Source organism: Limulus polyphemus, unplaced genomic scaffold (assembly GCF_000517525.1).
Source record: "Limulus polyphemus unplaced genomic scaffold, Limulus_polyphemus-2.1.2 Scaffold818, whole genome shotgun sequence".
Classification (NCBI taxonomy): domain Eukaryota; kingdom Metazoa; phylum Arthropoda; class Merostomata; order Xiphosura; family Limulidae; genus Limulus; species Limulus polyphemus.
The window spans coordinates 11,815-26,113 of record NW_013666428.1 but is presented as its reverse complement, the minus strand read 5'-3'; the positions used below and the strand labels follow the sequence as shown (position 1 = coordinate 26,113).

At 31.4% G+C, this 14,299-nt stretch overlaps 1 protein-coding gene across 1 annotated transcript in view; it reads left to right on the top strand.

Moving 5' to 3' along the window:
* Positions 1 to 14,299, top strand: part of LOC106460699 (lysine-specific demethylase 6A-like) — a gene marked incomplete at its 3' end in the record, with an annotated part of 28,139 nt that overhangs the window by 3,102 nt on the left and 10,738 nt on the right. Inside the window, exons 2-9 of the mRNA XM_022387474.1 lie at positions 2,555 to 2,627; positions 5,541 to 5,763; positions 6,564 to 6,736; positions 8,270 to 8,351; positions 11,288 to 11,369; positions 11,712 to 11,840; positions 13,017 to 13,373; positions 13,582 to 14,178. Of these exons, the coding sequence (XP_022243182.1) occupies positions 5,546 to 5,763; positions 6,564 to 6,736; positions 8,270 to 8,351; positions 11,288 to 11,369; positions 11,712 to 11,840; positions 13,017 to 13,373; positions 13,582 to 14,178 (1,638 nt within the window). The remainder of the gene's footprint in view (positions 1 to 2,554; positions 2,628 to 5,540; positions 5,764 to 6,563; positions 6,737 to 8,269; positions 8,352 to 11,287; positions 11,370 to 11,711; positions 11,841 to 13,016; positions 13,374 to 13,581; positions 14,179 to 14,299) is intronic.

Below are 14,299 nucleotides of genomic sequence, written 5' to 3'. Positions count from 1 at the left end.
TTATCATTTATGTTTTGTACTGTTAATTGTAGCCACTATTATTAATTAAAAACAGCAAAAGCTAGTCATTAAACAAATCTTTTACCAACTGTCATATGTTACATTACTTACAATGACAAAGCAGATTCACTTGTCTATTGAAGCAAAACAGGTTTACCTGAGAGTGGTGAGTAGTTAACTGACAACATAACTTATTGCCGAGTTGGAGGTGAACACTTTATATGGTACTGGGGGTAGCAGAGGTAAGTGTAACAGTTGAAATACGGACCTCTAGAGGGCCATGACCTTAAGGTAGCTTAGTATAAATGCTAGGGAGAGTTTGGGAATGGAAGTTTTGTTGTTTCATTGTGGTAGTCAGTATAACCTCATGATTTTTCAGTAGAACATTTAAAATTTGCAACGCTAAATTTATATGGCTAAGCCATATCCTGTGTGTTCTTACGAGAGAGAAATTCAGTATCCTAGAAGATTTCAATAAAAGTTTTTTAGTGATCTAACAAAATCGTTTCAATTAGAATTAGTCAGAATAACTAAGTGATGTTTTCATTGTTTTCTTTCTTAGTGAAGATTTTATGTATCATTTAGTTAGCTGTTATCAGTGATTCAACTTACGCATTTGTTTTCTGAGAGGATAGATTAGCAGTTAAGGACCAGGATATCCATATTGTGAAACCTATTAAAACCTAATTTGATGATAAAGAAATTAAAAGGATAAAAATAATCATCAATATACAAGTATCAACACGCATACACACATTATATATATATATATATATATATTGAGGCACTTTAGAGTCGAAAATAAAACTACTGACAAAAAACACCTTGGTGTGAAGTATTTGACAAGTTCCTAAACCTATCAGTTTTGTTTTTCTTACTTGAAAAAAAAATTAATAGGACATATAAAAAACAAACAAACAATGGTTGAAGATTAAGTAAATTTTTCACATTACTGGATCTAGTAGTTTTGTGCAACTTTGTGTTTAACAACAAACTCTAAATGTAAAATAAAAGGTATATACATTTATTTGAGTTTGGTTAAAATTTACAAACTTGAAATTAGTGACTTTAGACTATAACAAGTATATCAAAAATCTCTTACAACTAAAAGCAATTTCCATTTCCTTTTGAATTTTTTTACTCAAATGCATTTCCTGCATTAAGGTTTTGAACCAGAAAATTGGTGTAAGTAAGCCCCTTATTTCCCCCAAATCATGTGCAGGTTTAGTGTGTGCATCTGTGAGCAGTGTGTGTCAGACTTACTATTAAATCTGAATTATGCTTAGTTCCTAGATGGATTACATAGGCTTCATTTCCTGTGGAACATGTCATTAAAAAGGTTTGTAATCACAGGTCATGCTGTGGTGATGATACTTCCCCACTTCCTTAAGCTGGGCCTGAGCTTAATCTAAAACTAAATACATCTGGGTTTGTATGATTAAGTGTTTCAGAAGTACTTGGCTTTTTAGTCTCTATAGATGTTTTATTTATACTCATCAGCATTATATTATCAACATTTTCAGGGTTTTAAATTTGTTTAGCCCACCAAACCGTGTTTTTTACACTAGTACATTTGAATTTTTTTTCTCTTGGTATGCATAGTAAAGCAAGTTGTATTCCAGCTACTTTACATAATTTGATAATTTACATATCAAGTTATGTAAGTAATAGTGTGTTGTGTGTAAAGTCTCTCTCTCTCTTGCACACATACGCACACACAAAACAGTATTCATATTTCTAGTTTATTTAAGTGTGTTAGAGCTGTTTATATTTTTTCATTTTAACTCAAAAAAACAAATATTAGGAACTTATTCACAATCTCTCCTACAATGTTAGATAAAAAGTTTTGTATAATAGTGACAAAAAGATTAAGTTTTAATTAAAAACCAGAAAGGATTGCATCAACACATTAAGATAAACTACTTAGCTGACTGAATTATCTTAGTCCAGAGTGACATAATTAAGTTTTTCAAGTCCTTTACAAATTATTCTAGTTCTTTGTTTTTTAGCCATAATGCCATGATATACCGGCTCATAGCATTGCTCTCGAGTTTATTGTCAAGTGCAAACTTTTAGCTTGTAGTTTCATCTATTGACTGATTTGAGATCTAATTACAGCCATGGCTAATGAGGATTCCCTCTATGAATTAATCTTGAGATTATTTACTTCCCTCAATCTTTCATGTTATTAACTATGACCTATGTTGTTTATAAGGTGTTATGCCTGGTGATCTGAGTGTAAACGTTGCACACTGTATTACTTGCTTGACAAAGGTTAGAGAACTCTCGTCAAGATGCTCTTTGCTTTCAGGTGTCATTTCTTCTTACTTTTGTAATTAAATGGTTTATTATTCCCATGTCCCAATGGCAGTCAGTGTTTATTTTTTTATATCAAATATAAAAAGGTTTTTTTGAAAGAAAACACATTAAATTTTACCCACTTTCATTTTTGTTTCACTGAAATGGGATATTCATGACCAGCTAAAAAACTTGCACCAAGAGACTTGATCTGTATGTCATCAACATGTACAATTTGCATCATTTTGTTTTACAGAAGAGATTCTATGAAACTTGGAGGAAAGACTTTGTTCATAGGTGTAAGCTGAGACGTTCAAGATTTTAGTTGGGTAAGTTTTGTCTTTTGCGTTTTATACAATATCATAACTTACCAGTTAATTCCTTAAATATTGAAATCAATGTTTTAATTTCTTCTATTTGTACAAGTAACTGTAAGGAAACTTAGAATTTAATTCCACTCATTTTCTTTTGATATTAAATATCAATACAGATGATTCAACACATTATACATGCCTCACATTTTTTTTAGAATGGAAAAATCCATTGACAAAATATTATTCTTTTTTACATTTTTATCTTATCAGCTCTTCTAGATTGATGTGATGAATAAGATGTGAAGTTCTCTCATATCAGCTTTTGTGTTTACAAACTTTTGGAAGCTTGGAGTAATTCACTTCAGAAATACTAAATATTGGTATGAATTATTTGTATCTTATGAAGTATTTTACACAAGTTATTGAGTTGTTGTAGGCTTACAAGAACAAATCACCTTATTTCCATTTATCATGTCAGTTGTTAAAAATCTTCAAATATTTTATTAACACACAAGTTACAGTGCCTGGGATAGTGATAATCCTTGGGGGGAAATACCCAGCATCTGTATTAAAGTTGAGAAACGATGGATGAATATAATGCATATATTAATTGTTTTGATGAAAAGACTGTTTTTACTATCAGAGTTACACTTACAGCACAAACCATTGCCATAAAAATTTAGTTTCAAAGTTTTGTGTTGTCTTTCTTTTTTAAACCCTGGGTGTACACTTTGAAACTTTATACAGTTTTTTTTCTAACTAAATATAGATCACTTAGTTAGGCTTATTTCTCTCCATCTGAAAATTAAAATTATTTTAATATTAGCCCATAAATTTCTCATTTCATTTAATTGTTGCTATTTTTGTACATGTTCATTAAGCCTATTGTTGTCCAATAAAAAAAACTAAAATACATTTTTGTCAAAAATTCAAGTACTTCATTTCTTGGAATGAATTGTAGGCATAATAATACAAAACTTACACTAGTTACAGTAACAATAATTTCATTAATTACTTGTAATGTTAATAAAGTTATTGATAATATTGTTACCATTGTTAATCTCTGTGTGTAGTAATTGGGATGTTGGATGGCGTGGAATAGTATTACACTTCACCATTGATCCATAAAATGGGTGCCTAGCGTGACCCAGCGTTTACTGTTTTGGAATATGGGTCTGCGTTTGCAACTTGTTCTCTCTCTCTCTTTCACACACATCGTGCTTCACACTTTGGGGTGCGTTAAATTGGTGTCGGTCAAATTCCGTTAAAGTGCATTCTTATGGAATTTAACATAACTATTACATATAACAAGGATGTAGCGCTGCCTAGGCACCTGAAATTGGAGCAGAGTCTCAACACTTTAAAAACTAAAGATATGTATATAAAATATAAGGTATTTAGTTAACGTTTAAAATTTAGTGTCTTTCATAACCAAACTGTCGCAGTGTCAAAGAAGCGTCTGGATGCCTGTGATCTCCACTGTGTGACCGATCTGGCATAAGAACAATGTAAGATCATTAATTTGGTGAAATGTTTTTTGTTACACGTCACGTGGTTATTAAGTCTCACGAATATATTATTAAAACAATAAAATATGTTTTACAATTATACTGGGTGTTTAAATCATACACGTTTTAAAGAGGCTTCTTATTTAGTATTCAACAAAGGCCGTTTGTTTTAGTTATTCGTATTGGCCCCGAGGACGGAACGTGTACAAAATATTATAAAATTCAAAGTTTTAATACACTAGAACAGTTAGAATAAATATAGTAAGTTAACAAAATATGCGTTTAAAAAATTTGTTTTAATGTTTATTTTTTATATATGTTACGTCTCTGTGTTCGTTTGTTAATTTTCCGTAGAAATTCTTTCCGAAAAACGTCAGCGATACAAGTCCTTTCTTAAATAAAACTAGTTTATTCTTTCTCAATACAACTTTGCAATACACTTAATTTCCACAGTCACGCTATAACTTAAAACAAACGCTATAATTCACAACGAACGATTCACGCGCTTGACTCAATTGTCCGTCTCTGTCTGCAATTCAATTCCATTGTTGCCGTCACTTCTTGGCGGTCTTATATACAAGAATACCGCATATCTAGTAAACACTCGAGCATTCACGAACCTTCGAGAATATCATGACGCGTTACTAGGTCACGTGACTTCCGCTGTCGTAACATATGGTACCAAATTATTGTTTTTCTTTGCTACGTAATTTCAAAGAAGTTGACCTGCGTATTTTCTCTCAGTAATATATATGTATTCAATTTATTACTAATACAAGTAGACTGAAATAATTAATGATGTGTATATATATATTTTTTTTAAATGGACTCGCAAAAATGGAAATTAGGTTTTGAATATGAGAACTTCACCCTGAAGGTGACGTCATATGTCTGACAAATTTTGGCAGGGTGCCGTTTCTGTAACATTTAGCACCATACCATTACATATAAAATGAACTTTAACTCGTGTAATTTTTTAAAACAATTATTCAGTACACAACAATATTTTATTTTCTTTGCCTTGTAAATGATCCCATGTTATTATCTTAACATTCTGTAAACGCTGCCACTGTACTGTGCCTAATTCTTATCAACTGTATTAGATTTTGTTGATTTGATGCACCCTCATGAAGACACGTTGAAATACTAGCCTGTTAAAAGTGAATATTTTAAAATAAAAAAATATATATTAGGCGCTGTTTCACAAGAACAAAGAACTATATTAAGTACAATTTAAAAATTGTAAACGACTAAAAACGAGATAGTGTAGAATTAATTCATGGAAAACTTGTATTTAATTGTATACGTTTTTTTATTTATTTTACGAGTTTAAATAGGCACAGTGCTTCTTTTCATGCAATTAATACATATTTTGTTAGTATAAGTTTTGGCGCTAATTTTAAGTTCTGGGTTATTGTAGAGTGGATGCATCATATTTTTGAAGAGCTACAGGACAAACCCCAAGGGCAGGTCCAAGTCCCACATCAATTAAAGTATCCTCTTGAGAAAGAGATTCCATCCGATCCCAACCTGTGTCTCCAGGGGAACTATCACGGCAGCTGTGGGAAGGGGCAAGATGCTTCCCCATCTCATAAGCCTGCTGAACAACCAGAGCCCAGTGCTGACGCCTGGTTTTCCCTAGGGTAGGTTGTTTTTTAAAATTGATTTGTACTAGTTTTGAATTTGATGACTGTCCTCATAGAAGGACAGTTATATTACTTTGTATAAATTTGTAGTTTCGAAATTTTTGTGTATTTATAAAGATGTGTAAGTTTTTTCACGATAGCGATTATTGTACAGTTAAAAAATACCATAATTTATTTTGATTAATTAATAACTTAAGTACTTTGGGTACTTGTTTTCTTAAAACTATATAGCAAAAAATAATTGGCAGAGATGACATTGTGTTTTTAATATTTTTTCCATTTTGATGAAATACTACTAGTAGCAATAACTGTAATTGCTATCATGACTAATATGCTAATTGGAATTGTGGAGTTTGAGAAAATAAAGTGCAGAGCAGTTATGGGAGTAATACAATATGATGATAGAGGTAGGATTTGGGGGTGGGGTGGAGAAATCTTAGGATCATCCTGTTTTCTAACTGAATGAAGGAAGGTTATGACCCAGTAGAATGCAGCATCTAACATTGAATAATTTTGTATATAACAGTGCATAACAATTTCTAATATCCATTATGTAAAATGTTTTGGTATATTGGATTAAAGCAATTCAGATGTTTATAGCCACCTTAAAGAGTGCTCTGCCTTTGTTGTTTAATTACCTGTGAGAGTCATTTTCAGTTTTCATATATATATATATATATATATATTTATATAATCATACAAAAGTTTACAGTGGAAACATATTTTTCTTACTGATTATAAAAGTACATGGTTATTTACTTGCAATTGAGCACATGGCTTTGTCCATGTATTTCCAGGGTTTTGTACCAACAGCAGAACCTGGCTATGGATGCTTTAAGAGCATACAGCTGTGCAGTCCAGGTAGACAGTGGCTATTCCCCAGCTTGGATTAACCTTGGTGTTTTGTATGAAAGCTGTAACCAACTTCACGATGCAGTGAAATGTTATCTTAATGCTGGAAGAAACAAAGGTTGGTATTTTATAATGTAAGCTTATCACGTAAATTATTGGCTTGTAAGATTTATTACTTAATTTTCTCGTGAAAGGTGATTTTTCAAAATGTGGAAAATTGTAGTGGAAAGTTTGAAAATTAGGTAAATGCATAGACTGTTTCTAGATTCAAGAATATTTTTATTATACAGATATAGATCTAAATAAAACTCTTTCAAACATATTGGTATTACTTATAATGTCACATGGACAAAGTTCTTAAAATGTCTTAGTTTAAACGGGTTTACCATACATAATACTATTTGGACAAAGTTCTAAACTACTAATGATAGTGCTGCTTATAAAAAAATATATCATTTTTTTATTTTAATATTTAATGTATTATGGTAGAAAGTTTTTCTTCTGCTTGTTCATCATCTTGTGTTTAGGCTTTATATGATGTTTTCACTGGTTAATAGAATTACAGAAAACTGAAAGAATGCAGACTTTTGGTGAGGATTATGAACAGAATTTAATTATAGTGACTGTGGCTTTTTTAATAATGGATGGGGGGGAATAAAGATGTTAGGAAAAAATGAGCCCCTTAAGGTAAATTTTACACTTGATTTGTGAAGGGGGGGGGGCACATTTGGGGAATGGGGCCAGATAACACCCCAAATACATATGATAGGTTAACCAATGGTTTCTTTTAGTAGTTCATAGTTTCTGTAATTAAACATTGAGTGTCTGTGCATAACATTAAAGCAGTGTTTCCCAAACCTTTTAGAGTTGTTGACCTCTTGATGAACTTATAAAGTTGTCATCAGCCCCCATATTTTTAGAATATAAATTATAAATGAAACTTCATAGACAAGAAACATGTATATATATTCAACTTTTATTCATCATAATACAATTATTAGAAAGCATAAAATGTAAAAAAGAATGAGGTTTTAATTTTTGCTTTCTGTTGCTACTAGGTATAGGGTGGTTAGTTGTGTAGACTAACCTTACCCTAGTGGCCATTTTCGATCTCTAGGTCTTTATTCACCCCGTGTACAATCTCAGCGACCCCAGGAGTTAATATCAATCACTTTGGTAAACCCTGCATTAGAGTGTGGTTGTAGATATAATATTTGGGTATTTTAAACAGCTTTGGTCTATGAGGATGAGTCACGGTCTCCACATTTAGACAGTAAATTATGATCTTTGCAGCTTTAGCTACATTTTCTCTTTTAAGAAGTTAACATAAGGGGAAAAATGTAAAGAGGTGTGAAATTGAGTTAAGTATTATATTGATTATTTAGAGTTTAGTTTGGAAGCATCTAAAGGTAGTGCATTAAGTTACGATAAGTCAAAGTAATGTTTACCTCAGAGATCGAGATTAAAAATCTATTCTCAATATCAACTACTTTATAATACTTCCCAATTATTAAAAGACCTAGTAATCTGATGTTAAAATTGGTTTGTTAAAACTTTAAAGATTTTGGTACTGTCTGTTTTTTTAAGAAAAAAACTACAGTTTTAGTCTGATATAAATATGTAATTGATTATAGTGACATTCTTCTTGTAGGGCCAGTAAATCCAAATTTGGCAGCACGAATTCACTTTCTACAGGAAAAACTGATGAGCACTATACCAAACAGCTTACAGAGGTTAGATTTTGATTTTTGTTTTAATGTTATGTGACTGAAAGTTCTATATGAATTGCAGAATATCAGTTTTGTTTACTATTCAAATGCAGATTAATGACTTCTGAAAGAATATTTCTATTAATAATGAATTACAGTACACAACTACATATTTACATAAATTGTATAAGAGAAACAGTAACTCATTTAAGGTACAGTATTTATTTACCTTTTAATTAGTGTTATGACTGAAAGGAAAATTAGCCTCATGAACTGTGACTACACAGGTTAAAAGCCCCATACTTGAGGTAGTTCAATTGAATTTGGGGGATTTTTAAATGCATATGGTGTCTAAAACTGATTCACCCTGGGAAGGTTATATTTCAGGACTTTCCAATGCTAAGTTCTATTCTGTGATTGTAAAAGCATGGAAACCACAAAATGTTAACACTTCAAAGAAGATAAGAGATATTAGTAATTTTTTAACTATATTACTAAATCAAGGAAAGGCATGATTCCAACATGAAAAAACAGAACAAAAATAGGTTTCGTTAGTTTAGGAAAATTCAGTGTAAAGCAATATCTTGTATGAAGATTGAAAGTACAATTTTGGAATCTAAGTTATGTTTGCCAATTGTCAATTAAAGGCTTTTACTTATACTTCTTAATAGTATAAATATATACTGTGTTGTTGTTGGGCCTAGGATTCTTCTACAATAGGTGTCTGTGACTTGTTGGTGATAAATTCAAAAATAAATGAACAGCATGCATTTGTTTTCAAATAATATATTCAAAACAAATTAAAGATATGTATAGCAAATTCTTTACACTATAGAGATTATAGGCATATCATAAACACTACACATAGTTCTCTTCTTCGTATCAAAAGTCTTTTTAGGCCTATTCAATTGATTTTGAATTTCAGTTGACAAACCAAACTATGTTTCTCTATTTGTATTGCACTAGTATTCCATATATAATTCACTTATGCTGCATTGTTGAGTTGCTGCAGTTGTATCCTGAACTTCTGATACTCGTCTGCTTTTTTGTATTTAGGCCTACTTCCAATAATTGCCTGCTTTTGGTCAAATTCCACACATGCAGGTTCAATTGCTTTAGAACACCCTTTGACGAGACAGATTACTCTCCTAAAAATTCGTAAAACTGTTAATCTCACTTTAACATATCAACCATTAGGCTATTCACAACAACGCCGGTTAACTTTACATTGTCTAACCTTTCCTTTGGTCGCACTTCTACTTCCCGTGAGTTTACTTTCTCAATTTATTCTGTACGTCTGCTGTTCCTGCTCATCTTACACTATTTATATATTTATCATTTAATCATCTGCTCACCTCTATAAATCTCTATACCCTTGACATCAGTAAATTTCATGCAACGTTTGATAGTCTCAACATCAATGAATTATAAACACAACTTCCAATAATCATCTGCTTTTAACTCTTTTGTTATAAAAAATTAAATAATTGTAAAATATTCACTCACACAATAAATAAATTAATAATACCTACACTAAGCAGTCTCTTATAACATACAACATTGTAATTGTCTGATTTAAGAGAGTAGACACTTAGTAAGCTAGGTTTATGGGATCCAGGGAAGGATTGGCTCATTGGGACACCAAACAATTGTCTGATAGACCATTGCATTTGATGCTCTTGTTTAGCCAGTATGCAGCATGTGAAAAATTATTGCGCCACTGTTGGTGATATTGCCCACACTGGTCCTTTAATGCCAATCTGCCCCTGGGGGAATCCATGCAAAAAAAAGTATTTTATTTAGTCATATAGTGTATTTAAAGTGTATAATGTAAAATTAAGAGTTAGGAATAAAGTAAAAAACTCTTCAGTCAGAATCAATTTAAAGTAAAGCAAGTTCAAGTCTCATAGATTCAAATTTATTAAATAAATACATATATATACCTTCCAAATAAAATGATAACTACAAGTAAAATAGCTAAATTCAGTGAACCCGTAATATTAAAGTACAATAAATCCAAAATGTAGACCATGTACTGAATCCATACTCTAAACAGAATAACACAGTCTTATCTGGCATTGTTTTGTGTTATTTGCAGGATAAAGGCATTTACAATTACAAATGGATACAAAAGCCACATCTGATATTTTGAATGGAATCACAAAAACACGTTTTCCCAGTTTGGATATCAAGTATCCATTATCATGGTGTAATCGTTTTCATCTGTTCTAAAAATAAGAAGAAAAAAAAGTGCAGTATTGTTCAGTGCAATTTTTTTTCACCTTTAGACCCTCATTGGTTCATCAGGAATAAAAAAATAATTCATTTTATGTTGCACAGTACAACCTTTCTCACATGTAGAATCTTGTTGATCTATCAAGAATAAAAAAAAACAAACAATGTGCATCTTACGTTGAACAGTGCAATCTTTCTTACCTGTAGAACCCTATTGATCCATCAGGAATAATAATAATAATAAAAAGAATGCATCTTATGTTGACAGTGTATCTTTCTTACCTATAGGACTTCACTGGTCCATCAGAAATAAAAATATTTGGGTCCAGGTATGAATTTTTTGCTGATAAGTTTACACAAAAGCCTACATACAGAAAGGACCATGATAATGTAATTACTGTCATCCAGTGCTACCAAAAAACATCAGTCTGAGTGTTGTAAAGCCTATGATAAAAGGCATTTAGTACCTGAGACTTGCTGAACTAATGAAAAAATATATACTTTTTTGGTTTTTGGCATAAGATTAATCAGGCTACACCCAGTTATAGTCATTATATTTTCTCATACACCTACAGAATAATTTTACACATTCAATGTGCAGAGTAGTCTGAATGTTTACCTGCAATGTAGTATTGTCTGTGGGATCACACACACACACAGAAAAAAAATTTTCATACTTGATGTTTTTATTTATCATATGTAAGGCTTGCTTTTATTTTTTATAGCCCAAGACAACTGCCATACATTGGGGATAGTGATGTGTGTCTAATATATAAACAGAAAAACTTGATGAATCATCAGCATCAGGTATTATCATGATTTTATTTAAAATATTCTACTTAGATTAAATATGTGCTTGTTCATATTTGTCAAACAAATTATTGCTGCTATTATTTGGTTATTAATTCTATTTATTTTTTATGGCAAACTATTTTTTATGCGTTTTAAGTTTTGACTGTTTTAGTATAGCTAGTTTTATCTGTATTATATATACATGCATTGTTTTATAAATAATTATGAATACTTTCTGCAATTAAACTATAAAAAGAAACAAGTAATTTTCTTTTAAGACTTAGATGGAAAAAAAAGGTTTTCTTTGCTTAGTATTGCTTCATTTATAACAAAATTAGGTCTGTTTGTCATAAATAGGTCTCACCTAATGAATTGAATATGGTGAATCAAAGCAGTGCAAAACTTAAGTGGAATAATGAAGATGACCATTACAACAATGCAATTACCAAAAAAATGAAGATGGCATGTGGATACTCGCACATCACTGTAAGAGAATAAAATTGTTTGTTATTTTCTGATCATAATTATGTTTTGTATTCTAACTGCAGCCTTAAATGTTTTGAAGATGTGGACAGTGATGTATTTTTAACCAAAACATTTTGTTAATGAGTCTAGTGATTATTTTTCAATGACTTTTTTTATATACATAGAATAATGTAAGACTTTGTAAAACTGTTTAGAAGTAATATTTCAAGCAAAAAAGTTTTACAACTGATTCATGTTGTGTTAGATACATAAAAGTATCTTAAATGCATTTGAAAAAAAAAACTTAGATATATATTGCAAACCTGTTGTAGAATTATACAATAATTTAAAAAAATTGTTTTGAAAAGTATTGTTATGACAATAATCCTGAGTAATAACAAACTTAAACTGTGATAAATTTGAATAATGTAATTTAAAGTAAAAGTTGAAAATGGGTAAACTAAAATAAAACAAAAATTATGTAATGAAACTACTTTTGTTAACAATTAATATTTAATTACCTCTAAACTCAGTGCAAAAGTCTTCTGAAAGTGTTATTATAACTTATTGTCTATCCCCCCCACCTCCTCAGCAGCTCAGTGGTAAGCTCAAGAGTTTATAACACTAAAAAATGGGTTTTGAAACTTGTGGTGGGCACATCACAGATAGCCGAATGTGTATATTTGTGCTTAACAGCAAAGTAAATAATTCTGATTATCAGACTTTGAAAATGGTAATTGTTTTGAGCCAAGTTCATCAAAAGCTTAAAGACAGTTGTTTTTTGTTTTGTTTTTCAAAGCAGGAAGTATTGCTCCATTTGAAAGTATTTGTCTTTTAAGTCTTATTTTTATTTTTTTGTATTAACTTGCAATTCCCTGACCATTCATTAATAGGAATGTCTATATTTCAGCATACTATTATTAAGATTATGTCGTTAAGTTACTAACTGATGTTGCTTTGGTGTTACACAGGTACAAAACTATCCATTTTAAATTTAAATTATTAATAGCTATAATTGGTGATGAAGCTTAGTTACATAACTATTATATGCATTTCTGGTTGGTATTTTATGAAAAATAGTGAAATTTCATCAATCAAATTATTTTGTGTTGTGTAGCAGATACATATTTCTCTTTTTTTGTATTGTCTCTGAACATAGACATGTTTTTGAGCTCCATTGTGTTTGATCCCTCACAGAGATGTCAGTCTACAGGTGAGGCTGTAGTACCAGCCTCCACAAGTAGGTGCTCAAATAGTTTATTACAGTACACATCAGATGGTGAAGGCTTGACCAGGATAAGCACAGTATATACCAAGACAATACCATCCACCCTGTGGCCAAGGGAAAATAACTTTTCTCAGATCTATCCATCTCATTTGTCAAATCTTGCCTCATCAGTGACTAATGAACAGCAAAATAATACCACAATGTCTGTAACAGACTTCAAATCATATAAGCCATTTCACTCTCACCACTCTGAAAATAGTCCAATCTCTGTCTATAAACCAGGACTTCTGGGAGGGTTTTCTGGAACACCAGGAGTTCATCAGCAAGTAAGTTCAACTGGCATAGATTATTAAACACTTTGTACAGAATAAGTAAAACAATATAATTCTTCTGGCTTGAAGATTTAACAACATATTCAACAGCCTCTTTATGTTTTGATTTGTAAGTTTGTCAGTATTCTGTCATTTCTTCAATATATACGAAACAGCGTTGATTTTACTAATATTGTTAAGAGATTAAACATTTCATTTACAGGGTGAAAACTTTTTCTTACAGGAACATATACAAGCAGAAGATAGTATCAGGAGTCCACAAGAAAGGGCAATAGCTACTACTAAAACAGCTAATTTTACTAATGCTAATGCCGTGTTACCCCAGACAGACCTCACTACCTCTTTAGCTGAGGATTTTTTGGTGCACCTTGTGGGTGAACAGCACATAAACCATCGGATTGATGGTGATGAGTTAAATATTTCAGAAGATGTACCAAGTGCTCAAGTTAATGTGTTCAACTCGGAATCATTTCAAGACCAGATTACAGGTCAGAGATCAGCAAGTAGATTACTGCAACAGACAGAATTCAGTGAGCATGTGTATACCAAAAAACCAGACTTGCATAAAAGTCTCTTAGAACCTCAGGTGATAGTTAAAAAATTGCCAGAGCCTAAACATCCTGTCACTCCTTCTATTAGTATGAGTGCTTCTGAAGTGATGGCTACCTGTAAGGAATTGACCAGAAATGGTATGGCTTCATCTCTCATTAAATGGGAACTCTGTCCACTAGTGCCACCCCCTGAGGCTCCTTCCTCACTGCCTGTTATAGAATTACTCCCGCCCACACCAAGTGTCTTTGTAAGTAGAAACGTATTGGTTTTACTTTATACAATTCTAATATAATATAACAGTGTGACTTATATTGACTCAGATTTTAAGTTCACAACAATTTATTTCCCTTTATATTTGAAAGTGTATA